The sequence below is a fragment of the Montipora foliosa genome, chromosome 1, assembly GCF_036669935.1.
Source record: "Montipora foliosa isolate CH-2021 chromosome 1, ASM3666993v2, whole genome shotgun sequence".
In the NCBI taxonomy this organism is placed as follows: Eukaryota; Metazoa; Cnidaria; class Anthozoa; order Scleractinia; family Acroporidae; genus Montipora; species Montipora foliosa.
Window position 1 is genome coordinate 58119165 of NC_090869.1, and position 25000 is coordinate 58144164.

Consider the following 25000-nt stretch of genomic DNA (forward strand, 5'->3'; position numbering starts at 1 on the left):
ATTAAATTCAAAACCTGTCGAAAATTGCTAAAAACCTCAAAGTCGGAATCCACCTTCTTCAATAAAGGGATCAAAAGCGCTTCCTTGTGAACGTCCGCAACAGTTCCTGTCTCCAGAAATGACCGCCAACTGCTCCAAGAAGGTTGAAAATTCATCAAAAAACAAAGCCAGGGATAAACCATTTGCCACAGATGGTGACGGACGGTAAACAGTGATAATCCTGACATATGGTGTTGAATTATTAAATAGTTGCACGTCAGTGAATTCAAACGATCTAAAATCTTCTTGCGGCATTTCCTCAAACTTGAGAGATTTCTTATACAGTAAACCGGTTCCTCCACGTCGTGTAATAGCTCTCGAAGTGTGTATAAACTTGTAGCCGGTTGGACAGATGTCGTGAATGAAGAAATCTTTATTGTTGTCAGCGAAATTAAGCCAAGTTTCTGTCAGAGCCATCATATCAATATCATTTTCGACCACGAAATCCTTGATGACTAAGGTCTTGTTTTTAACGGATCTTGCATTAAGCGGACACAGTGATCCATTCCACCAAAGGGTATTTTCTTTCGTCACTAGCCCTCCTGTAATGGCAAGGTCCGTTTCACCAGATGGGACGTGCCTCCACTCAACAGGCTCATGGTCTTTGATCTTACGGATTCGATTTCCGACAAACTGTTTGAAATCTCCCCCTTTCAGTATCCAGTGCAGAGCTACTGAGCTGTCTAGTCAGTGCCTATAGCTTTTGCTGCAAAGTTAGGATCTAGGTTGAGCATCATTTAGATGAGACGATTAATTTTAGAAGACTGGCTTTTATTTGCTGCAGCTATCTCCAAGCTGAATTCTCTTTGGAAATGTCGAGACTACAACTTTGTCAATAAATTAAATTGTGTGCTATCTGTCAACTTTTGAAAGGTCTTAAATCAAGAAGCTTGAGGCTAACTGGTAGCTTTACATGTGTCCTTAGGAAACAACGAAACGTTTCTTTAGCTTCCATCATTTGCTGGTTAATTTTATCTCTCTAGCATACTGTTCTAGATTTTTTGCCTAAGGACTTTTTTAGCATCGTTCAGGTTACCTGAAAACTGGGATGCACTGAGAAGGTTAATCAATGAAAGAAAAGCGGAGTCTAGCTGGGTACGAGATTGAGAAAAATCGTACTTGCAATCCTCCTTGTACTTCAATCTAAGGGTCGCTGCTACTGTAAACTGAAGCATGGGCCTTATTCCAGATCGCGAACTTCTGACACTGTACATTACCTACGGGAATGTACGTGTTACAGGTAAATTTGAAATTCAGGTTGAAATGATTTCAACCTAGGTAAATTTAATTTTAAACTAGGTTGAAATTGAAAGTAGGAAAAATCAACAAAAAGTCCATCAATTGTTAGCAAGTACGTGTATATTGGAAAGTAAATCAGTAACGCGATGTAGTTAGCGTACGTTTTACATGCGTTAGTCTGTAAAAACGCCTTTGGTTGTTATTAAGTCTAAGCACTGATTTTAAATGCTTAGCATTAAGGTTGGGGTTAGGCATGCTGTGCATGATAACTTATTCTGCGTTTTTTGATCTTAGAGCAGCAGAAAAACAAAACCTTGTTTACTTGAAGAATTACCTTCATGTGACTTTGTTTATTTTTTCTGGGTTTTGGAAGGAAAACGACAAGTGACTTTTTAGAAGGTAGATTATTGAATGATGTACAGTTACTTGTACAAATGTAATTCAGTATAAAACCCCTTTGTGGTTAGTAAGTAAGTAAGTAAGTAAGTAAGTAAGTAAATCAAACCTTTATTTAAACACGATAAGTATTTAAGCTATGCAGCTTGTGGGGTCGTGTATAAGTGTATAAGTACTTGAACAATCAAATTCAAAGTTTTTTTTCTGGTAGTCCACAAAGTTTGTAACCTTTATTAAACAGTCATTACTTGCATGTAGTTGAACAATGATAATTTATTTCCTTGTTTTTGCACCTCCTGTATATGTGTCACTGGTCAAGTGCCTTTTTGCATGCAGCAGTGAAACTTATTGTTTTAGTTGTGTCTTATAACATATTCATGTCTTCAATAATTTGTAGTTTGTTTGGTGCACATGCAATCCAAGTGTTAATAATTCCAAATGTGGTTACAACTTTCATAAATCCATGTTCTTTTTCACTTACTTTACCAAGAAGTGTGTTTGGTTGTAATGGCATTTTGTCCACTTAGTTAATTTTTATTTTGACAAAGTTGTTGACTTGGAATGAAATAGTGTTGGGTTTAATTTGCTTGTTGTCATTGTGCTGTTGTATTTTCTTTGTGTGTTCTTGCTTTTTCCTGTTGAGGTGTCCTTATCTCCTTTGTTGACTTGATAAGTGAATAACAAGCACGTTTAGGTTCTTCTTCTTCTTCTTCTTCTGAATATTTTGTGAAATGATCAATCATGTAGAGAATCCAATTGTGTTTGCAATGACATGAACATGTACATGGTAAGTTTCTAAGGTCCATTAGGTCCATTTGCAAATGTGTTAGGAATTCTCTTGCTTGAATAGGGGTTAGCACAGGTTGTTTTTGCCTCCTGGTGATCGACTTTTGTTCGTTTATCGAGCAGAGTGACACAAAGAGTTGTATTACCTCTTGGAATACTACTGGTTCGTAGTTTCGCTTGATATACTTGTCCATCTTGTCTCTTCCTTTGTGCGGAATATTCGAATGGGTTTGGCAAAGAACTTGGTGTAGTTGACTTTTTTGAACAATTTCTTTTCCGTTCTTGGAAAATATTTCCATCCTTTTCTTTTGATGTTAAATTGCTACGTCTTGATTTGTCAGATTTGTTCTGTCCTTGCTGTCTTCATTACGTGTTTCTAACCACGTCACTGCATCCTTGTAAAAGTTAATTTTCGTCAATAAAAAGGGTTATTTTGCTTGCTTTTGTCTTTTTGGAAGCTTTAACTTCACCCAATTTCTGAATCAACGCAACTTGTGTTAGCCATTTTACGAACCGTACAGGACCCTGCATTGCGCACGAGTAAACTTTTGCATAATTTACTATGACCGAGAAGAGTCTGGGCCCTCTTGCACCAGGAGAAAAGTATTAATGGTAATTGCTTGTCCAAGTCCTGTGTGGTTTGGGGGTTAGTTACGGCGAAGGACACAATACTAAGGGATGCGGAGGTACCCGGTTCAAGACTCTGTAAGTGCAATATTCAAAGCGATTTCTTTCTCTCATGTACACATTGGAATTGAATGGGTCAAGGGTACGTAAAATAGTGGTAGGTATGACGAATGCATCAGTGGATGGAAAGTTAAGAGGGACAGAAAGAGAGTAAGAATACAAAGTAGAGAGGAAAGTGGAAGGAGAAAAAGGCGATTTTTTCGTTTTTTGTTTTGTTTTCAATCCCCCCTAAAAAACCGTGCCCCTTTTTTTCAACCACACCCAATAAAGAAATCCCTTTTCAAACAGTTGATAAAGAACCTAGGTTAATTAAATTTACCTAGTTTGATTTATTTTCACCTAGTTTGATTTAAATGGACCTGAATTTAATTTCAACCTGTAACATACGCATCTTACTTTTACCAAACGTTTTCACGGGTACTCTGTCTTGTTATGGGGATTATTTTAGATATCCTTCCATTTCATGTAGCCCACTCATGCATCTTTCGGATGTCTATTTTTTCCCACGTAATTTTAGTCTCCTTGGGCCAAAATAACGCCGGTTGCGTGATTACGTCCCGAGCGGCTGTAAAGGAGATTCTATACCTAAGGTGGATTTCCACAATCGCGTAAATACTTTCGCACGTAAAACCTGCGTAAAAAACCGCGCGTTGGAAATTGCTATTGTCGCTTTAAAATCTGGATCTTTTTATCTTTTTAAGGGAGATTAAGCACTACTTAAATCGGTCAGGTGCACCCTCCCCTCAACGAACTCAGAGGGGCTACGTGCTCTGTGCTGAGGATCCAACCGGGAAATCCTCTACACCTGGCCCCAGTTGTTCGAAGGGTGGATAGAGCTATCCACTGGATAAATCACTATCCACTGAATAACTCAATTGTTTCAATTGGTTCCGCTGAATAGTGATTTATCCGCTGGATAGTGATTTATCCGCTGGATAGTGTTATCCACCTTTCGAACGACTGAGGCCTGCTCTCGTACGATCGTCAACTTGGGCAGCTTCTCCGTTCTCTTCCCTCTCTCTGTACCTCTGAAGTTTTCAATTCCAGCCAAAACGAATCATCTTAGTTGCAAAGGAATTTTGCCGTAGTGAAATTCATATTATTTTTTCAGTCGGCTAAGTGCAATTGTTTCTATAAATAAACAAATAATTCATTCAAAGAGTTTGCCGTATTTTTTCACAGTTTGATGCCACCCTAGTCTGGATAAATTAGAATGTAGCTTTAATCAAAAGGTTATAATTCAAAGATCTGCTGGGCAAAGTTTCAACGGCATTACTGTGCGAAGCTTATACGTACGGTTGAGAAAATGTTCTTAAATTACTTCCACCGGATATAAGATCGACTTGCAATGAAAGTAAATAAAGGATGCGTGCTATGTTTGGTAAATACAGGATGCAACATAAGTTTAAACTTACTACCAATAATATTAAAAAAACAAATTAAATTAGGATCGCCATGCAACTGGTTTGAGCCTGAGCATGCAAAAACAATCACTGGCACCACACCTAACTTTCTGGAGTCTTCGTCAAGGCCTATGTCATCTTGCCATGGATAACATATTGATTTACGTGTTACACAACTAAGTCAACAGATCGCGGAATACTATAATAATTTCTTAGCCTGGCGCTACGGTTCAAAAGCGTGTTGCCACAAAATATTGCTTAATTTTGGTGTTTTTGGGATAGTTCGTGCATGTGTGCAATAAATGGAACCCTAAGTATAAAGTGGTGTAAAAAGCCAAATGTGATTTCCAGTTACCCCAATTAAAGCATGACACTTGTGCTTAAGTGCCATTTTTAATTGCCTTGAATCTTTAATTTACAATGATAATCAAAGATTGCCAATCTGGACTGCGATGTTGCATCCAGAGGTCATTTATGTACATTAAAAATTGGCTTGGCCCCAACAGAGACCCTTGTACGTGGGAGACCTGGTTTCTATGGATTTGGATTATAGCTGGAGTAGGAACCGTTGATAACAACTCATTGCAACTGACATCTTGGGTATACACGTAAATGAAACGAAGGTCTGGTAAAATATATTTTTGTTGTGTGGTCCATTTCCATGTCTAGGGCTATCGATGATATAGATTTAATGGATTAAAAGGATCTACAACTTACAATCTGAAAGTTGACATTCCTGATCAAGCTAGAGGAGGGCCACGAAGGCCAAAGCTTGATGCCAAATTTAGCTTTTTTCACAGAAAATTGTGCATAGAAGCCCGTAGCATTTTGTGGTAATGAAATTCTCTACATTTCCGCGTAGTTAAGATAGAAGTATGACGGTGCCCTTGTCCCTGTCAAGATGTCAAAGTTAGGATAGTATGTAAAAAAGCACCCAACAAAAGTGAGCAATCGCAATCAAGAATTCAAAAGTCGAAGTTAGACTTCTTCAAGACGCTTGGTTCCTGCTGTGGTTGCTGAGAAGGGAACTGACTAGGTCAGAAAGTGATCATCCGAGATCATACAAAATGGTCTCTGTAGCCGTTTTGCTGTCAACTGCAAGGTTAATTGTAGAATGTTTCCTGTCCTATCAGGTTGCGTTTTGTATTTTCATTCCCTTGGTTCCTTGGCTTCAGTTAGCTGGGTTGTTTTACATGTTGAAGTTCGCTGAGCGTGTCATAGTCAAAATGGTGATCGGTGAACAACACTTGAGCGGCCTGGACTCCGCTTGGCTACCCTGCGATCGAAAAAACCTCTTCTACAGCAATGCAGTGTTTTGCTTCGAACACAAGGGCAGCGTTGAAGAACGGGTAGATCTTTTCCGCCAAGCTATTTTTGAACGACTGCCTAACGCAAAAAAAGCCAACGGAGAATTGCTGTTTTTCAGAACGCGCTGTTATTTTCGCCCTGGTTTGTTCCAGTACTTTTTGCGAGAGGACCGATCCTTCAAGATTGAAAATCACGTGCTCAAATGGGAGGGAGAGGTACCCCGATCAAAAGAAGAGTTGGAGGCGATTGTGTCCAAGCTGAGCACGGAGCCTTTGCCAGAAAAAAGATCACCTTGGTGTTTTGTTTGCATTCCAACCAATTTTGGTAGCAATGATATGTTTCTCGCGTTCAGGATGTCGCACGCCCTCGCCGATGGAATTTCGAAAATGAATTTTCTCACTTACACATTTCCTGATGAAGTTGTACCCCAAAAAAAGACTCAAAAATTTTCGGCCACTAACAGGTCACTTTTAATGGCCAAAGCAATGCTTATAGCACCCAGGTACCTTCTAAAGCTGCTCTCCTCGTCTGCTGAGCGATCAATAATACATGGGCCAGACCTCAGTGGACTGAAAAAATTTGTATGGGATGAGACACTTGAACTTCAGCTGATTAAAAACATCAAATCCGCCACAGGTACAACTGTTAATGATGTATTGATGGCGTGCATGACAATGGCACTGAGGAAGTACTTCCAAAGAAAAGGTGTTGCAAATCCTGCTGACTTGACTGCTTCTATTCCTGTCGATGTCCGTCCACCGACGAAAGAACTTCACTATGACAACTACTTCTCGTTCATCTTTCCAAAAATGGCTGTAGCCACTGGTGACATTATGGAACAATTGAATGAAACACAAGCTCACATGAAGGAATTCAAAGGGTCCGGTACACCCCTTGTCACATTAGGAATGTTTTTCACCACACAAGAAACATGTCCACGGTTCTTGACCAATTATCTTACCAATCTTCTGACCAAAAAGTCGAGCTGTGTTTTTTCAAATCTGCCTGGTCCACAACAGAAATTGAGCGTTAAAGGCAGCCGTATGAAATACATGACGTTTTTCCCTCCAAACAACGGAAACATTGGAGTGTCACTCGCCATTTTTACTTATGAAGGGAAAGTTGTCGTTGGAGTTCAAAGCGATATTGCTGTGCTGCCAGATCCAGAGATCGTTGTTGAAGAGTTTGGAAATGCTGTCAATGAAATGGCGAAACGTGCTCTCCCCAAAAAAGGGGCATTGGTTAGATGAACAGGTAACAAATTATTCTTTATAACCGAGAGTCAGTGCCTATAGCTTTTGCTGCAAAGTTAGAATCTAGATTGAGCATCATTTAGATGAGACGATTAATTTTAGAAGAGTGGCTTTTATTTGCTGCAGCTATCTCCAAGCTGAATTCTCGGCTATGCTATCCGGCAAATTCAGAGATTCTTTTGGAAGACTTTGGAAATGTTGAGACTACAACTTTGTCAATAAATTAAATTGTGTACTATCTGTCAACTTTTGAAAGGTCTTAAATCAAGAAGCTTGAGGCTAACTGGTAGCTTTGTGTCCTTAGGAAACAACGAAACGTTTTTTTAGCTTCCATCTTACGGTTGCTGGTTAATTTTATCTCTCTAGAATACTGTTCTAGATTTTTTGCCTAAGGCCTTTTTAAGCATCGTTCTGGTTACCTGAAAACTGGGATGCACTGAGAAGGTTAACCAAATGAAAAGCGGAGTCTAGCTGGGTACGAGATTGAGAAAAATCGTACTCCCAGTCGGTCTCTTACTTCAATCTAAGGGTCGCTGCTACCGTAAACTGATGCATGGGACTCATTCTAGATCAAGACTTCTTGCTTATGAACTTCTGACACTTTACATTACCTACGGGAATGTACGCATCTTACTTTTTATTCCTCATTGTTCTATGAAAAGTTTATTTGCACGATGCTCCCCATTTCTCACAAACAAAACATACATGACGTATTTATCACCGAACGTTTTCACGGGTGCTCTGTCTTATTATGCGGATGATTTTCAATATTCTTCCTTCTCATGTAGCCCCGACACTCATGCATCTTTGGGATGTCTATTTTTTTCCTGTAATTTTACTCTCCTGGGGCCGAAATCACGCCGGTTGCGTGATTACGACCCGAGCGGCTGTGAAGGAGATTCGTTATCTAAGGTGGATTTCCACAGTCGCGTAAATATGTTCCTACGTAAAACGTGCGTGAAAAAACCGCGCGTTGGAAATTGCTATTGTCGCTTTAAAATCTGGATCTTTTTAAAGGAGATTTAAGCACTACCTAAATAGGTCAGGTGAACCCCCCAGCCCCCCTCGACGAACTCAGAGGGGCTGCGTACTCTGTGCTGAGGATCCTCCTGGGGAATCCTCCACATCTGCTCTTCTACGATCGTCTCTCTCCGTACCTCTGAAGTTTTCAATTTCAGCCGAAACGGATCATCTAAGTTGCAAAGGAATTTTGCTGCAGTGAAATTCATATTATTATTGCAGTCGGCTAAGTTCAATTGTTTCTATAAATAAACAAATCATTCATTCAAAGAGTTTGCCGTATTATACACAGCTTAATTTGATGCTACCCTAGTCTGGAGGAATTAGAATGTAGCTCAATTAAAAGGCTATAAAATAATTCAAACTCGGACCTGCTGGGCAAAGTTTCCACGGCATTGCTGTGCGAAGCTTATACGTAGTATACGGTTGAGGAAATGTTCTTAAATTACTTCCACCGGATATATGATCGACTTTCAATGAAAGTAAATATAGGATAAGTGCTATGTTTGGTAAATACAGGATGGAACATTAATTTAAAAATTATGTCTTTTTAAACCTACCACAAGTAATATTCAAAAGCAAATTAAATTAGGATCGCCATGCAACTGGTTTGAGACAGCATGCAAAAACAATCACTGGCACCACACCTAACATTCTGCAGTCTTCGTCCATGCGTATGTCATCTTGTCATGGATAAGATATTGATTTACATGGTTACACAACTGAGTCAACAGATCGCGGAATAATATAATTTTTTCTTAGTCTGGCGCCACGGTTCAAAGGGGTTTTGGCACAAAATAATACCTACTTTTGGTGTTTTTGGGATAGTTCGTGCATGTATGCAATGCATGGAACCCTAAGTGTAAAGTGGTGTAAAAAGCCCAATGTGATCTCCAGTTACCCCAATTACAGCTTGGCACTTGTGCTTTAGTGCCATTTTTTTAATAGCCTTGAAACTTTAATTTACAATAATCATCAAACATTGCCAATCTGGACTGCGATGTCATTTATGTACATTAAAAGTTGGGTTGGCCCAGACGGGGACCGTTGTACGTGGAAGGCCTGCTTTCTATGGATTTGGATTAAAGCTGGAGTAGGAATCGTTGATAACAACTCGTTGCAATCGACATCTTGGGTATACACTTTCAAAGTAAATGAAATGAAGGTCTGGTGAAATGTTGTTTTGTTGTGTGGTCCATTTCCATGTCTAGGGCTATCGATGATATAGATTTAATGGATTAAAAGGATCTACAACTAACCCTAACCCTAACCAACCTGAAATTGACATTCCTAATCAAGCAAGAAAAGGGCCACGAATGCCAAAGCTTGTTGCCAAATTTAGCTTTTGTCACAGAAAATTGTGCATAGAAGCCCGCAGCGTTTTGTGGTAAAGAAATTCTCTACATTTCTGCGTAGTTAAGATAGCAGTATGACGGTGCCCTTGTCCCTGTCAAGATGTCAAATTCAGGATAGCATGTAAAAAAGCACCCAACAAAACTGACCAATTGCAATCAAGAATTCAAAATTCGAAGTTAGACCTCTTCAAGACGTTTGGTTGCTGCCGTGGTTGCTGAGAAGGGAACTTAGTAGGTCAGAAAGTTATTATCCGAGATCATACAAAATGGTCTCTGTAGCCGTTTTGCTGTCAACTGCAAGGTTAACTGCAGAATGTTTCCTGTCCTATCAGCTTGCTTTTTGTATTTCCATTCCCCTTGGTTCCTTAGCTTCAGTTAGCTGGGTTGTTTTACATGTTGAAGTTCGCTGAGCGTGTCATAGTGAAAATAGTGATCGGTGAACGACACTTGAGCGGCCTGGACTCCGCTTGGCTACCCTACGACAGAAAAAAACCTCTTCTACAGCAATGCAGTGCTTTGCTTTGAACACAAGGGCAGCGTTGAAGAACGGGTAGATCTTTTCCGCCAAGCTATCTTTGAACGACTGCCTAACGCAAAAAAAGCCAACGGACAATTGCTGTTTTTCTGAACGCGCTGTTATTTTCGCCCTGGTTTGTTCCAGTACTTTTTGCGAGAGGACCGATCCTTCAAGATTGAAAATCACGTGCTTAAATGGGAGGGAGAGGTACCCCGATCAAAAGAAGAGTTGGAGGCGATTGTTTCCAAGCTGAGCACGGAGCCTTTGCCAGAAAAAATATCACCTTGGTGTTTTGTTCGCATACCAACCAATTTTGGTAGCAATGATATGTTTCTCCCGTTCAGGATGTCGCACGCTCTTACTGATGGAATGTCTAAAATGAAATTTCTCACTTACATAGCACCCAGGTACCTTCTAAAGCTACTCTCCTCGTCTGCTGAGCGATCCCTAATACATGGGCCGGATCTCAGTGGAGTGAAAAAATTTGTATGGGATGAGACACTTGACCTTCAGCTGATTAAAAACATCAAATCAGCTACAGGTACAACTGTAAATGATGTGTTGATGGCGTGCATGACAATGGCACTGAGGAACTACTTTCAAAGAAAAGGTGTTGCAAGTCCTGCTGACTTGACTGCTTCTGTTCCTGTCGATGAACTTTAACTTGAACCCGCGATATGGGCACGTGATACTGGTCAGCGGATGCCGTGTTTTGACAGGTGGCAATTGACCATAACATGGATGTCCAATATCAAAGATGTACGTTGTAAACTAGCTGGAGTTTGGCCTCGATATGGTCAGGTGATACTGGTCACATTGGCATGCATGGATGGGTGGACGGAAGTATGGTCGTTCGGTCTCAAAAACCAAATTTACTCACGCAGATGGGTTACCATATTTTCTTACCCACGGTGCTCCGCGCGCGCGCCTTTCGGTTCGCGGAGCTGGGCTAAGAATTCCGAAGTTTTAACACCAGAAAAACAAAGAGAACGAATACCATATTGTGTGGACTGAACTTGGTTTACAAACTGGTCATCATAGGTATTTAAACAGACTTAACTGATTAGAGTGTAATGTGAAGTGCTAGTTTTGTACCCCATATGAACCATGTGAGCGTTAGCCCTAGTAATGGAAATGGGCCCACACAAGGACAGAGAAAAACTCTGACCAGGGTGGGAATTTGAACCCACGACCTCCCGGGCTAGATCACCGCTGCTCTACCGACTGAGCGACAAGGTCAGACGGGAGCAGGCCCCTGGGAACCGAAGATGTTAAAGTCACGGCTATGAACATGTACAAGTACAAGCAAGGATTACGTTTTTGCAAACGTTGGCCGCGTAGCACTTATAATTGAACAGACTTAACTGACTTGTACTAGTTTTGTACCCCATATGAACCATGTGAGCGTTAGCCTTACTAATGGAAATGGGCCCGCATAAGGCCAGAGAAAAACTCTGACCAAATAGGTATTTGATTGACGTGTATAATATAGATGAACAGAGGATATTGGCTTAAAATAATCAGTAAAACAATATGGAGTTAATTCATGAAATCACTGATAAACAAAAGAAAGATTTCAATGTGGATTATGTCACAAAATTTTAAAAGATTTTTTTTTGCAAGGGTTCTGAATGCGGTGCGGGTTCAGATTATGTCATAATCCTGACTGGACGCTTTACAAAGTGGTCAAAGGTTTTAGGTAGGTTGGGTATGTTAGACCCGAAACACGACACCATAATGTGATTTAGATTAGAGAATTATAAAGCATTTTTAATACATCAATATTAACGTAACACCTCAATTTTGTTTTGTTTTTTTTTTCATTTTCAGACAAAGCCTATCATTGTGACTTTTGCAAGTAAGATTAGCATCAAAGGAAATACCAAGATATTTAATTGTAGAAAATTGCTGAATATTTGCATCATTAATTGTTAGATTAAAAGTCTTATAAGGTTTCATTTTTTTAGAGGGAAAGACAATGCAATTAGTTTTTACAATACTAAGTGCCAGTCGCTTGGATTTCATTCACCCGGCAAATGCAATGAGCTCATGATATAGCTTAAGCTCAAGATCAATCAGATTCTTGCATGCACAGCATATGTTAGTATCATCAGCAAATAGGTAAAAAAGTAAGTGATTCTGAGAAATTAGGTAAGTCATAAAAATAACAAGGGTCCAAGAACAGACCCTTGAGGGACACCGCAAGTGATAAAGATGATTAGAGTTATGACCACTGGCACACACAAACTGTTGTCTATCAGATAGATATGATTGAAATCAGTCGTAGGCTACGCCTCTTATTTCATAATGGTGCAACTGACCGTATTAATAAAAGCCTTTTTTAAGTTGAAGATACCACAGCCAAATTCATTGTTATCAATGGAGTAACGAATAAATTCAGTGATGCTTAAAAGTGCATGATTAGTCGAGCACTTCCCCCCTAAAATCAAACTGAAGTGGGTAGCGAATGCTATGACATTCAAGATAACCGTAAAAACGCTCATACAAGCTCTCATACATAGATTAACTATAAAAGTTTCAAATTTAATTTCATAAGCACATTACGCATACGTTTATTGCGTATGCATTTTTAAGGCTTTGAGAGATAATGAGTTTTTTCGAAATGTTGTGATTCTGAGTTTAGTTTACCGGGTTACCATTTCGAACTGTTGTTTACCGATTAAAGGACATTGCTGTTGGACAGAGTACGCCTACCGCTTTCGAACACGGTTGATCCCTTTTCCATGGTAGGAGTTACTAGGAGTACCTATTGGATTCCTTGGCTTTTTTCCTTTTTATTTTCGGATTGGCCCTGCCAACATTTCTCTTACGAACTAAATCCAGTTTCAGCGCCTTCAATGGACCTAATGCATAAATAGCGGCCAAAAATTTATTCTTTTGTTTATGTGCTAATTAGACTCACTAGCCTCGATCTCAAGCAACATTTCTTTTGAATTTTGTCCATGCAAACGAAGCTAGTGAGTCTAATTAGCACATAAACAAAGGAATTCATTTTTTGCCGCCATTTATGCATTCGGTCTATACCACCCAACTCAGTGCCCCTATGATTCTGTGTAACACGTACCACAGGCAACCCAGTCTACGCTCACGGAGCGTCTAATTAGAAAAAGTCGAGGAGAGGATGTCCCTTGCAACAGAGGTCTCTTTCTTTTTACGTCGTACGGGAAAAGAGACCTCTGCCATGGGTCGAAACTCACCGTGTTGAGCATGCGCGGCGGTTACTTAGCGACCGAATGCTCTCGTGATACTTCATGTTGTGTGGACTCACTTAACAACAGTGGAATTACTGTAAAGGAATGCGCGAGACAGCGGGCTCAAGTCACAGTCAGCAAAAATATCCTGGGGCATGCGGTTTGAAGAGTGACGTCCAAGGTTGAAGATGGCGGTTGGATCAAAGTGAGTTTCGACCCGTACAACGCAAAAAGAAAAGAAACCGCTGCTAGCAGGGAACCATCACCCAAAAAATTGGCTTAGCTCCCATCGGCGTCAGAAAAATGTCTATTTTAAACCAAGTTTTGCAGGGAAATAAACAATAGACTAAGTCGGCTAACTCAATGTCAGTAGTGGTGTGGACCCTTCGACCCCTTATACTGTTGTACCCAATTTCCTCGGTGGAATCTTTCTCTTTTTTAGACCCGGTCTTTGTCATACTTTTTACCCAGGGAGAACTTTCCCGTCTCGACTTCTCTCCTCGTTTCATGTGTTTCATGGCCTAGTAAGGATAATATCGCCTCGCACATTCCTTTAACACAACCGCATCGACTACAAATAAATGCCGAACTCAACACGCGATAAAGCGAAGATACCCGGATGAATTCCCGCGTCAAACTGCTCGGGTGTTAACGAGTGTTGACATCTCATAACAGATAACACCTTAGTATGGTTTGCCGTTTGTTGCAAAATTTAACAATTTATATTTGTATGCAACAATCTATATTGATTCAACTTCAACACAGGATATTTTCATTCAACATCTACATTAATTCAACTTCAAACTTCAACACGGGCTATTTTTGTGCAAGAAGAATATTTATTCAACTTTAACACCCAAAGTTTCGTTTCATGAAACGAATATATTTCTTCAACTATTCGCAAGTTCCCGGACAGTGATAAATTCTTATTCAACAAAGCGCCACCTCCCTACCTCGATGGCCTTATTAAAGGTGAAGCAATAGGCCAAAATTCAGGCATGGCTACGGGGTTATATGGTCAAATTGCACGCTAAGTTCTATCCTTAAGGGAGGTTTCTAAACAAAGCAATACTCAAATTCAACCATAAAGCCTCGTAGCCATCTGTGAAGATTGAAATATCGAACGTGGCCTATAAGACTGCTTAGAACAAACTCTTCGAAAGCAACATTTGAAGAGAGCCTTGAGAAATTCAAACAACATCTGAGAGCACGCGGCTATCCAAATACAATCATAGAAAGGTGTCTGCTAGAGGTCAACTTTGCCTCTAGACCATCGGCTCTAGCACAAAAGAAAAAACAAAGGAGAGGCTTTTGCGTTTTGCCACTACGTACCATCCGGGGTCAAATTCTTAAAGAGGTATTGGTAGAACAATGGAACATCATAGAAATTCAGCCTATGCTGAATTGGATCTACTTAAAACCTCCGATAATATCATACAAAAGGGCTAAATCCCTCAAAGACACGCTCGTCAAAGCAAATTTATAGTTTCTGTTAGGCTCAGCGATGCAACCGCAAGAACTACACTGAAGGAGTCCGTGCAGGCCTGTCATAACTTCCTGTAACGTTTAAGAAGTTCACAATATCATCAAAACACTGGTTGAAATGTTGTTCCTGGGCCGCCATACCGCTTTTCAACATGCTCTTCACGTTCTTATTTTTTAAGAAGGGGTGGCAGGGGGTAGGGAGGTGGAACTTTGTTGAATAAGAATTTATCGATGTCTGGGAACTTTCGAAGAGTTGAACGAATATGTTTTGTTGAATGAAAATATTTTTGTTGAAGTTGAATAAATATATTCGTTCCATAAAACGTAACTTTGGGCGCTGAAGTTGAATAAATATTCTTCTTGCTCAAAAATGGCCCTTGTTGAATTTGTTGAATAAACAAAGCCCGTGTTGAAGTTGACTGAATGTAGTCGTTAAATGAAAATATCCTGTGTTGAAGTTGAATCAATATAGATTGTTGCATACAAATATACATTGTTGAATTTTGCAACAAACAGCCAAAAACATTTGCAATTGTTCTATACCCAGACTTTCGCTCAACAAAACGAGCACTTTGATTGATTCTTGGTCACGTGGTCCTGATCAAATTCAAATGTATCTCGACCGGGATACAATTCCGCAGTTGTTGCCCACTCCTGATGTTTTGCTGCGATTGTTGCAGGAAAAGTCTAAATATATAACAAAGCAATTAATGTCTGGTCCCTCGGGAAACTAATTAGTTTTGTTTTCCCTCGAGTCCTGATGTTTCCCTCGACTTCATCTCGGGAAACATGGGACTCTCTGGAAAACAAAACTAACTGTTTCCCTCGGGACCATACATTAAGTGTATAATTTTTTTTTTATAAGAAAACAAATATAATGAGCTGTCTTATGGTAGCTTTTTAAAATTTTGCAAAATTCGAAACCGAAAAGGTTAGCAGTAACCTTAAGCTTTCGAGTTGGTCAACAGATAAATTAAACCCGGCCCGCCTCGTTACGGGAATCACTCATCCAACGCCGGAACGATTAATTCGGTTAATGAAACAGTCACTCGTTGAAGAAAAAAACACCTGCAGCGCGTAACTTAGCTGACTTATGAGACCGTGTGGTTTGTGCAAATCACACAAATACAACGACAGGAACCATGTGGATTATACGGGCTTCTACTCAGTATTGGAAAATGAAATGTTTTAAGATGATGTTACAGCTGGAGCGAAGTTGTTTTTCCGAAACAAGGTTTTTCAAATTTAGAACGGACTTTAATTAAGGATCTATGCTTAAGTCTAATTAGAAAATTAACCCTTAATTAGTAATAACAAGATATCATCTCTTGAGTAACTAATCATCTCGAGTTGGTGATGAATAGGTTACAAGCTCCCTAATAAGGAAAAAATCTAAGATTAAAGAAAGGAAAGTGCGCAGTAGAAGAGAAAAACCCCATGCTATAAAATTGAAAATCGTCAAAATATAACGTAACAAACTTACTGTAGCGTTATGACTGAACGAAGTTCTCAAAATAATTCACGTGGAAATGAAACAAAAGGAAGCCATTAAATTTGTTAGAAAAAGTCTAGCGAATTTATTTTGAGCAAGAAGGTATTTGAATTGGTATTCGTTGGTCACGACAAAGACGAGACCACTATTTCTTGAACGCCGGGCTGTGTCTTCTTCCTCAGGCTGCCAAAACCGAAAGAACGAAATTCAGATAACACCGTCGTTCTTTCGGCAGATGACAACATTAGAGGGGATGATTCCGTGCTTCAAAGGATTTTTAAAATTTCGTGACTAAGTCCTCATCCAGAAGCTTTGTCATCCTCTTCGGTCATTTCCATTCTGAGCTTAAGATCAATGATTTCCTTGAAAAGCTTCTCGTATTGTTCTACAAGTGACTGGCCTTCAGCTTTCATAAATAATAACTCGGTTTTGATCCATTCTATGCTTAGGTCAATATTGTTCATTCTCTCCTTGACAGTCAACGGCCCTTCATAGTCCACTTCGTTAAATTCGGTGCCATATTTAATATCGACCGCATTTTCTACTGGCATCTCCTCATCGTTTGTTACTGGGTCGACTACTTGTTCGTCTAGAGTTGCAGATCGATCAATCTTTGCGTTTTCCTCTGAACTAGAGTTGACGGAATCTTCGTCATTAATAAAAAAATGGCTGTTCCCAAGGTTAAGATCTTGCGAAGTTGTGACACCATTTCCTTGCCGCATGGGGTGAGAATGTATCGATTCGGTTATGAACCCTGCATCAGCGTCGAAATCACTACAATGACAGCTTAATCCTCGCGTAGAAGAGGTTAGCCGCTTACCTTTATGAAAAATGTCTGCTTTAAATATTTTTCTCATCAATGTCATTATTGAACTCCGAAGTCAGCCAATAATTACTTTCAGTATCACTGGTGATGTAAGAATTCATTTCGTCATCGATTTCACCAATAAATTGCAGTGCATAACGCACCTGAAACTGTGGTGATTTTCAATCCTTGATGGTGTCAGCAGATACGGAAGTTTTCTTCCTCAAACGAATTACCCGGCCTTCGTCAGACCTTCCACGTTCGAGTTTAACAGCAATCATTAATCAACAGCCTAATTAACTGTATTCTGGAGTGATCCTGTTTCGTTGAACACCTTTTGAAACAGTATATTTTTAATTCGGGTTGTAGAACGAAATAAGGTCTTTTGTCACGCCTCGGCCGTCCCGGAAACCACATGTCACAACCAAAAAACTGTAAGTTGATGCGACCTCTCTTGAACCAGTCTTTTAAAACCCTATTTAAAAAATGGCTACTTACAAGAAAGTTTTGATATATTGTTGTTAAAGTCGGCTAATGTGGCTGTTAATCAATATCGAAATAAAGGATTTCCCAAGTGTATGAATACCGCAATTTAGTAATCTCAAGGATCAAATAATATCAGCAAAAACTATCTAAAGTTCTATAGCCAAATATTTTTTTCGATGTGCTTCAATTTATTTTTTGCGCATTTGAAGACCTCGAACGTGGTTTAGGGTGATGGCCTCAATTTGAAACCTTTGCGAGACACTGTACGAACCGTGTGGGAGGCAAACATGAAAAGGCAAGTAAAATCAGTCGAGTATGCCAAAATGAGGTAAAAATTAAGCTCCTAGCTTTAAATCAAACCTAAATTAACAACCAACAGAAACGCTCGCTCGAAACGTCACTATTTCAACCCGTTTGATAAAACTAAATTCTTCTTCTTTCCTCTTCGCCTTAATTAATGAGCAAAGAAAAACAAAAGACTTTAATTTTCCATTCAGGGTCACGTCATCCGTCTCCAGGTCAAGTAGTTTGAGGCTTTTTAATTTTCGTTGCCTATTATGGTGAAATCCATACAAATCCTTGACCTGTTTAAGCCTGTCCAGAGTCCCTCTGGAAGCAATATTTTGCCTATTTTACACTGGGCGCATGTGAGACGGACGGGATGACTAGTCACGCAGCGATGACGGCACTAAAAATCAAGCCGAGGAATACAATTCAAGCAATCCACTGGACATACCAACGTCGCTTTCGAAAACTCCGCATCTCTAATATTCGCTTTTCTCATGAGCAGGACTCGGAGAGCCGAAATTCACCAGACTGTCACGCAACGATACCAGCGCGAGGACTGGGTGGAATATTCAAAATGGCGCTTATCATACCCCTAATTATGTAATAAACTGTTTTGGTAAAACATGTTCTTTGTGGGGGCTTATTCCACCAGCTTCATTTTGCTTTTCATTTTACATGGGAAAAGTTCAGCAAGTTTGAATCAAGCGAAAGCGGACCTTCCACGAAATGTGACGAATATAGTTTTGGTGGGAGCAACAGGTGATTTAGCTAAAAGGTATTTATGGCAGGGCTTTTTCACACTTTTTAGACAGCAGACAACGGTTGAAAATACGTTTAGATTTTATGCTGCTGCTCGAGAAAGCCTTGAGAGAGGTCAGAAAAAGATTGATACGATTTTAGATGGCTCTTTGAAGTGTCCTGATGACGAACATTTTTGTATTGAAGAAAAGAGCAAGTTTGCTCGAGTCACACAATATCTCACTTTGAAAGAAGAAAAAGACTATCACTTGCTTTGCCAGAGAATAGCAAATAGTTTAAAGCCGGGAGAGAGGGAGAAAGGACGTATATTTTATCTATCTGTTCCACCATTTGCTTACGCACAAATTGCGGAAAGGATAAATTCGTTTTGCCGCAGTAAAGTTGATAAAAGTTGGACTCGCCTTGTGCTTGAAAAACCATTTGGTTCGGATCTTACATCTGCTCAGGAGTTAGCTCAACAGCTGTCTTACTATTTTGAAGAAAGTGAAATCTATCGAATTGATCACTACTTGGGCAAAAATGGTGTAACTCAGATTCTGGACTTTCGATTCAAAAACAGGGACCTGTTTGAGCATTTGTGGAACAAAGATCACATAGACAGGGTGGAAATTGTTTTGAAGGAGAGGAATGATTGTCAAGGAAGAACTGCTTTTTACGATCATTATGGAGTTCTGCGTGACGTCATGCAAAATCACATGACTGAACTCCTTGTATTGGTTTCCATGGAAATGCCAGACAACTTGGACAACCAAACCAGTATTCAGGAAAACAAAGTAAGACTTCTAAGAGAAACAAAACCGCTGAATAGGTGGAGCAGTGTCACTGGCCAGTATAAAGAATACAGTACCCACTACAACGACGAAAAGGCACAAGACAAGGTAGCTGACTCCCAAACAAGTAACACAGAAACCTTTGCTGCTGTATCTGTCTTTATTAACAATGCCCGCTGGCAGGGCGTCCCTTTCATCTTGGTGTCTGGAAAACAGCTTGATGAGCGAACAGCTTATGTGAGAATAGTATTTAAGGAAAATGTTCATAAAGTGAATTCTGCCTCAGTTCAAAGCGATACCTGTAGTATCAGACAGATAGTGTTCAATATACAAGGAGAGAAGCTAAAAAAACCAGGAGTACTTTTATCTGGATTCCTATCCAAACCCAAATTATTTCTACCATTGCATACCTTGATGTTGAATGAAACAGGAGAAGTTTTTGGCTGCTCAGTCCAAAGCTTTCATGCCCTTATTCAGAATAGCTCCAGTGATGCTTACACGTCACTCATATCAGCTGTCTATCATGAGCAAAAAAGTATGTTTGTTGGTACTGAAGATCTGTTAGCTTCATGGAAAATCTGGTCTCATCTCCTGGACAGTTTTAATGGTGTGGTTCCCCGTCTGTATGACCAGAAAAACTTGGATGTGTTAGACTTTGTTTCAGCTGGAGAACGTCTTGAATTTTCCTTCGATCATGATGGTGGAAGTTGTAATGCAAAGGGTGTTTGCTCGTCACAAGGCAAGTCAGTGAACGAGAATTATTATTGCAAGCAAGAAATATTTAGAGCTCATCGCATGGTAACAGGAATAAATTTGCAGGTAGTAAGAACTCTTGCAGCCAACATTGTAGATCATGCACTGAAAGCTGTTTCTCAAAAAGGAACTTTTCACTTGGCACTATCAGGAGGGACTTCCCCTTTGCTGCTCTATGAAACCCTGGCTTTTGAGGCGAAATTGTTTCCGTGGCTACACACACACCTTTGGATGGTAGATGAGAGATGCGTTCCATTTACTAGTGAAGAATCTAATCTAAATTTGATACACAAGAAACTCTTGCAACATGTTCCCATTTCACCTTTAAACATTCACCCAATGTACATTATGTTAAAAGATGGATTGTGTAATCCACTTGATCAAGGTGCTGAACACTATGAGGCCGAACTGAAAAGATTGATTAATAACGAGCAGTTAGACTTTGTGGTTCTTGGTGCTGGTTCTGATGGACACACAGCTTCATTGTTTCCTCGTCAATCGTCTGTTGATAATGAAGACAAATGGATAATTTTAACGGAAGGAAGTGGTTCTCACAAGGTCAAAAGAAGGATGACAATGACTCTTACGTTACTAAACAAGGCAAAAGCTGTTGGTGTTCTTGTTCTGGGAGAGCACAAGCAGGGCATTGTGACAAAACTCTCAGATGGTGAAGTTGATGTCTGGAACTACCCTGTTACTGGTATTAAGCCTGATACTGGAGATCTGTTTTGGTATATTGATGATGAAGCCCTTGGCAGACACTAGAATCTATTGCTAATGCTTTTTAGTTAGAGTTAGAAACTCTGCTTTCATGAAATTGTATTGGGGACATCAAGATTAAGTTAGGATTTCAAGTAGTGGTGCTGTGGTGTTGCGATTAGTTCATGGTGCCCATAGTTTCCATGGAGGGTTCCTACTGTACATTAGCTGTTATTATTAGCTCTTATTATTATCAATGTTAAGCCCCAGGGAGGGGGGGTTGGACTAACCACAGGAGTTTGATCGTGAGGTCTGTCATGTCCCCTGGACGGTAGGGATTTTGATCGTATGTTTCGTCCCCAGGCTAGTGATTTTGATCGTACAAAGGACATCTTACTACCTTTACTTGCCGCCGGGTGGACACTTTGACCAATTATTTTGTCCCAGGGGTAGGGAATTTGAATTTTTTTAAATGAAAATGTCAAAATCCCCACCCCATACCCGACCCCCCCTCCCTGGGACTTAATATTGATAAGTGCATTATCATATCCCCTCCATGTCCTACGGCAACAGGAAGAGGTCCTTCCAGTCGGGGTGGTTTGATCACCACCCATGGCTGTACTTCAGTGAAAGTATGGATGCTGTGTTTTGCCCTTGAAGTCTACGTATGCCTCTGAGGGAGTTATTTACATGAGACCCGGTGTCCTAGCAAATTTGGACCCCCTTTGATTTGGACTCCCCCATCCTCCCCCCCCCCCCCCCCCTCCATTACAGTTTGTTTAACTGTTTATCTAGGCATACTTCGATTCTGACCGGCGCCAGAGAGCATAAATCTTTGTGAAAAAGACTTAGATCAGATAATTATTCAGTAAAGCGTTTTAAAATCATTTGCGGCGGCATTTCGTAAAGTAGATGCAGATTTGAACTCCTTTCTGACAGAAGCTTTTCACCAAGATTTAAAAATCATGCGTTAGCAACTCGTTGAATTGCCGTGTTTATTTTCTAATAAGGAGAAAAAGCAAAGTCAGAAGACTTAAGCTGTGGCCGTTTCGTAAGGCTTTGTTTCTTTTTTGTTTCTTTCTTCCTTCAATCTGAGAGTTTGAATAGGGGCGCTTTCACAAAGGAGGTGCCACTTTTTGAAGTAACACCACTTGGTTGGAAAACCTATGACAAGAAGTTTACTTGATTACAAGAACAAACTTTTCCAGTTATGGATTCTCGTATTAATTTTCAATAAGGAGAAACTGAGCAAAGTTGGACTTAAGTTTCAGTAAAAGGTTTTCTACAACTAAAAACAATTCATAAAGGAATTTTATTACCTTAATCAAAAGAACGCTTAATTTTAGGGGGGTCAAAATCCGTGAGAGGGGGTCCATATTCGCTCGCGGATCTGGACTGTGGGGGGGGGTCCAAATCCGCTGTGACACCTGGACGACCGGTATGAAATTGTGAAGGCATGAAATTTTTGCAGCCGTTTACAAGAAACCGAATGAAATAATTCTAATAAATATATTGCTGGCCCAAAAGCATACAGGCTTGAAATTTCTGGACCGGGTCTGAGATTGTTGTGATTTACATGAGAACGGCACGAGCTCAGATCGGTACGAGCGTTTCTCGTCTCGGTCTAGCGACCGAGAGGAAGTCAGTCCGGTCTGAGTTCATTGTATGGAGGCCTATTCCAACTCATGCCGGCCGGAGTTCGTCCCGGTCTTATGTTTACAAATACCCCCTAAGGCAACTCAGACAGTATAGATGGTTTTCACCAGACGTCACAGCAGTCATGTTGGTGCACAGAACAATAGAGAAAAAAGTCTTTTGGGAATTTGACTCTATGATAATACATACATACATACATACATACATACATACATACATACATACATACATACATACATACATACATACATACATACATACATACATACATACATACATACATACATACATACATACATACATACATACATACATACATACATACATACATACATACATACATATATACGGAAGAAAAAAACAAATAAACTACAAGTTCATCCCTACAAGCCTGTTTCGTGGTCTCCCTGATGAGTGGGCGACCACGAAACAGGCTTGTAGGGATGAACTTGTAGTTTATTTGTTTTTTTCTTCCGTATATATTTCGCTCTACTTCTATGTATTGAGCACTGTTTCACGAAAATCAAGTTTCACACTTTACATACATACATACATACATACTTAATTGACCGCTCCCCATAGGGGCTTTTCAGGGCCAATGACACAACAGGAACAACAACAACAACAACAACAACAACAACAACTGTTAAGAATCCCAACTGGCCGGAGGCAAACCAGTTGGCTATTTACAAGTGCAGCTGGGAAGTTGAACCAGGGACTACCAGGATCAAATTCAACGAGTGGTTAGAGCGGGTCTTGAACCCGGGATCTCCGGATCTCAAGGCAAGCGCCCTAACCACTGGGCCTTAATTTGCTATTGTTTTGTGCACCAGAATGGCCGTCTCATCACGTGATTTAAAACCATCTATAGTGCAGCGAATGGGCTCCTGGTACAGTGACTACAAATTTACTATGATGACTCTTACGGGTAAAACATTTGCTGGTTTCAAGATTTAGACACAGCGCCTTGTTTTTTTTTTGTTTTTTTATTTTTTCAACATTCATTGGTTTGCCGAGGCAGTGACTAATGAAAGGAAGGACTAATGAATTCATTCTGTACAACTGTTGTGCTTCCGTTGAGCAAGACAGTCGATGATTTTTTTTAAACTCCCGTTAGATTTTTCATTGGGAATATCAGGGATAGTGTTGTTCCACTTAGGAATCCATGCAAATAAATATTCATGTTTTTGTGATCACGTATAATTACTTTACTAAGCCTCTTGGGTAATTGAAATGTACTGTGCTTTTGTTTAAGAATTTGCATCTATCAAAAACTGGACATTTAAAGGACCAATGATGCTGGGAAATGCTCTTTCTTTTTGGTGTTTCGTTTTCAAATATTTTTATGGGGGAGGGGGGGGGGGAGGGAGGGCATCATCCCCATTTCCCCAGTTTTCATTAAAAAGAACGGGCTTACACACATCCAATGCGTCCTCCGTAGCAAAACCCTCAAATTTCAAAATACAAGTTACTCAAAATCTTTCTTCCCTTCCCCCCGCCCTAGTTTTTCCGTGCTTGCTACGGCCCTTGTTCACCGTTACTCGGGCACTTCTTCCCTTTCATAGTTTTCTTGTGTTCCCTTGTTCCCGAAATTACTTCCAAACTTGTTCAAAGCTTTTGGATTCCTAAAATGGTTTATGTTCCCTTGCTCCCTTAGGATACTTTGTTCGTTGCCGTGTTCCCCAGTTCAAATTAGCCGCCATGTTCGTTTTGTTCCCAAAAACCACTGGGAGGGATTCGTAAATGAGTATGGATGAAGGTAAATAAAGCAAATGAGGGTTGATGAATGTGAATGAAGATAAATGAACACATATGAGGTGGATGATGGAAAATGTAGATTTATAATGAACGTAGTTGGGGACTCGTTGTGAATATATACACGAGATCTTTGCCTTTGAAACATTAGGGAGTTTAAGAAGCGACGACGGCTACGACTACGAGAACGGCACGAAACAATAATTTCATTGGTTAAAAGAGCATAAATAATCGTGTTGCATGTGCAGCACGGATTTTAGCAAGTATGCTAGCGGTCCTTTGTACAACGACGACGTGAAATCACCAAATTTGAGGTTTTGACGACAACGTAAGCATGCAACAGAGAATCTTTCATTCTCTATTTTAACTTTGATACCGCTCGTATCAATTTATTTTTAGAATGCTTCGCCCATCTTGTGGGACGTGAACGAGACTGAATGATCGCGAAAGACTTATGACGGAGCCAAGTTATCTTTTGAGGTGACGTTTTCGTCGACCGTCGCCGTCGTAGATCTTAAACTCCCTAGTTATTTACATGAATGGGCCTTCACTTCAACTGTGCATACTTTTGAAAGAGCGGTGTTCTGGGGAATGAATGAATAGCGTTTCATCATATCGAGCCTGAAATTTATTATATTGTAATAATTTAGCCTTTTCATAAGATGCCCCTTGAATTTTTTTTTAATTTTGTAAAATAGACCCAGAAACTGGCTGATGTCTTATCACAATTTATACAGTCACCGTGATGTTTCATAATATTATACCGCTAGTTGCTAAGTACATATCGTCGTCTGATGCCATCTATAAAACAGCTGCTCTTGAAAAACAATAGTTTTG

General features: G+C 40.0%; 2 protein-coding genes across 2 annotated transcripts; both read left to right on the plus strand.

The window, feature by feature from the left end:
- Positions 1–5169: 5169 nt before the first annotated feature.
- Positions 5170–12882, plus strand: LOC138002650 (putative diacyglycerol O-acyltransferase Rv1760). The gene is made up of 2 exons (XM_068848653.1): positions 5170–7112; positions 11834–12882. Exon 1 carries the CDS (start codon positions 5618–5620, stop codon positions 7106–7108), a length of 1491 nt encoding a protein of 496 aa, XP_068704754.1. The 5' UTR covers positions 5170–5617; the 3' UTR covers positions 7109–7112; positions 11834–12882.
- A 5227-nt stretch (positions 12883–18109) lies between these two features.
- LOC138002643 (GDH/6PGL endoplasmic bifunctional protein-like) lies at positions 18110–22705 on the plus strand. Its single transcript, XM_068848647.1, has one exon. It carries the CDS (start codon positions 18395–18397, stop codon positions 20816–20818), a length of 2424 nt encoding a protein of 807 aa, XP_068704748.1. The 5' UTR covers positions 18110–18394; the 3' UTR covers positions 20819–22705.
- Positions 22706–25000: the final 2295 nt, after the last annotated feature.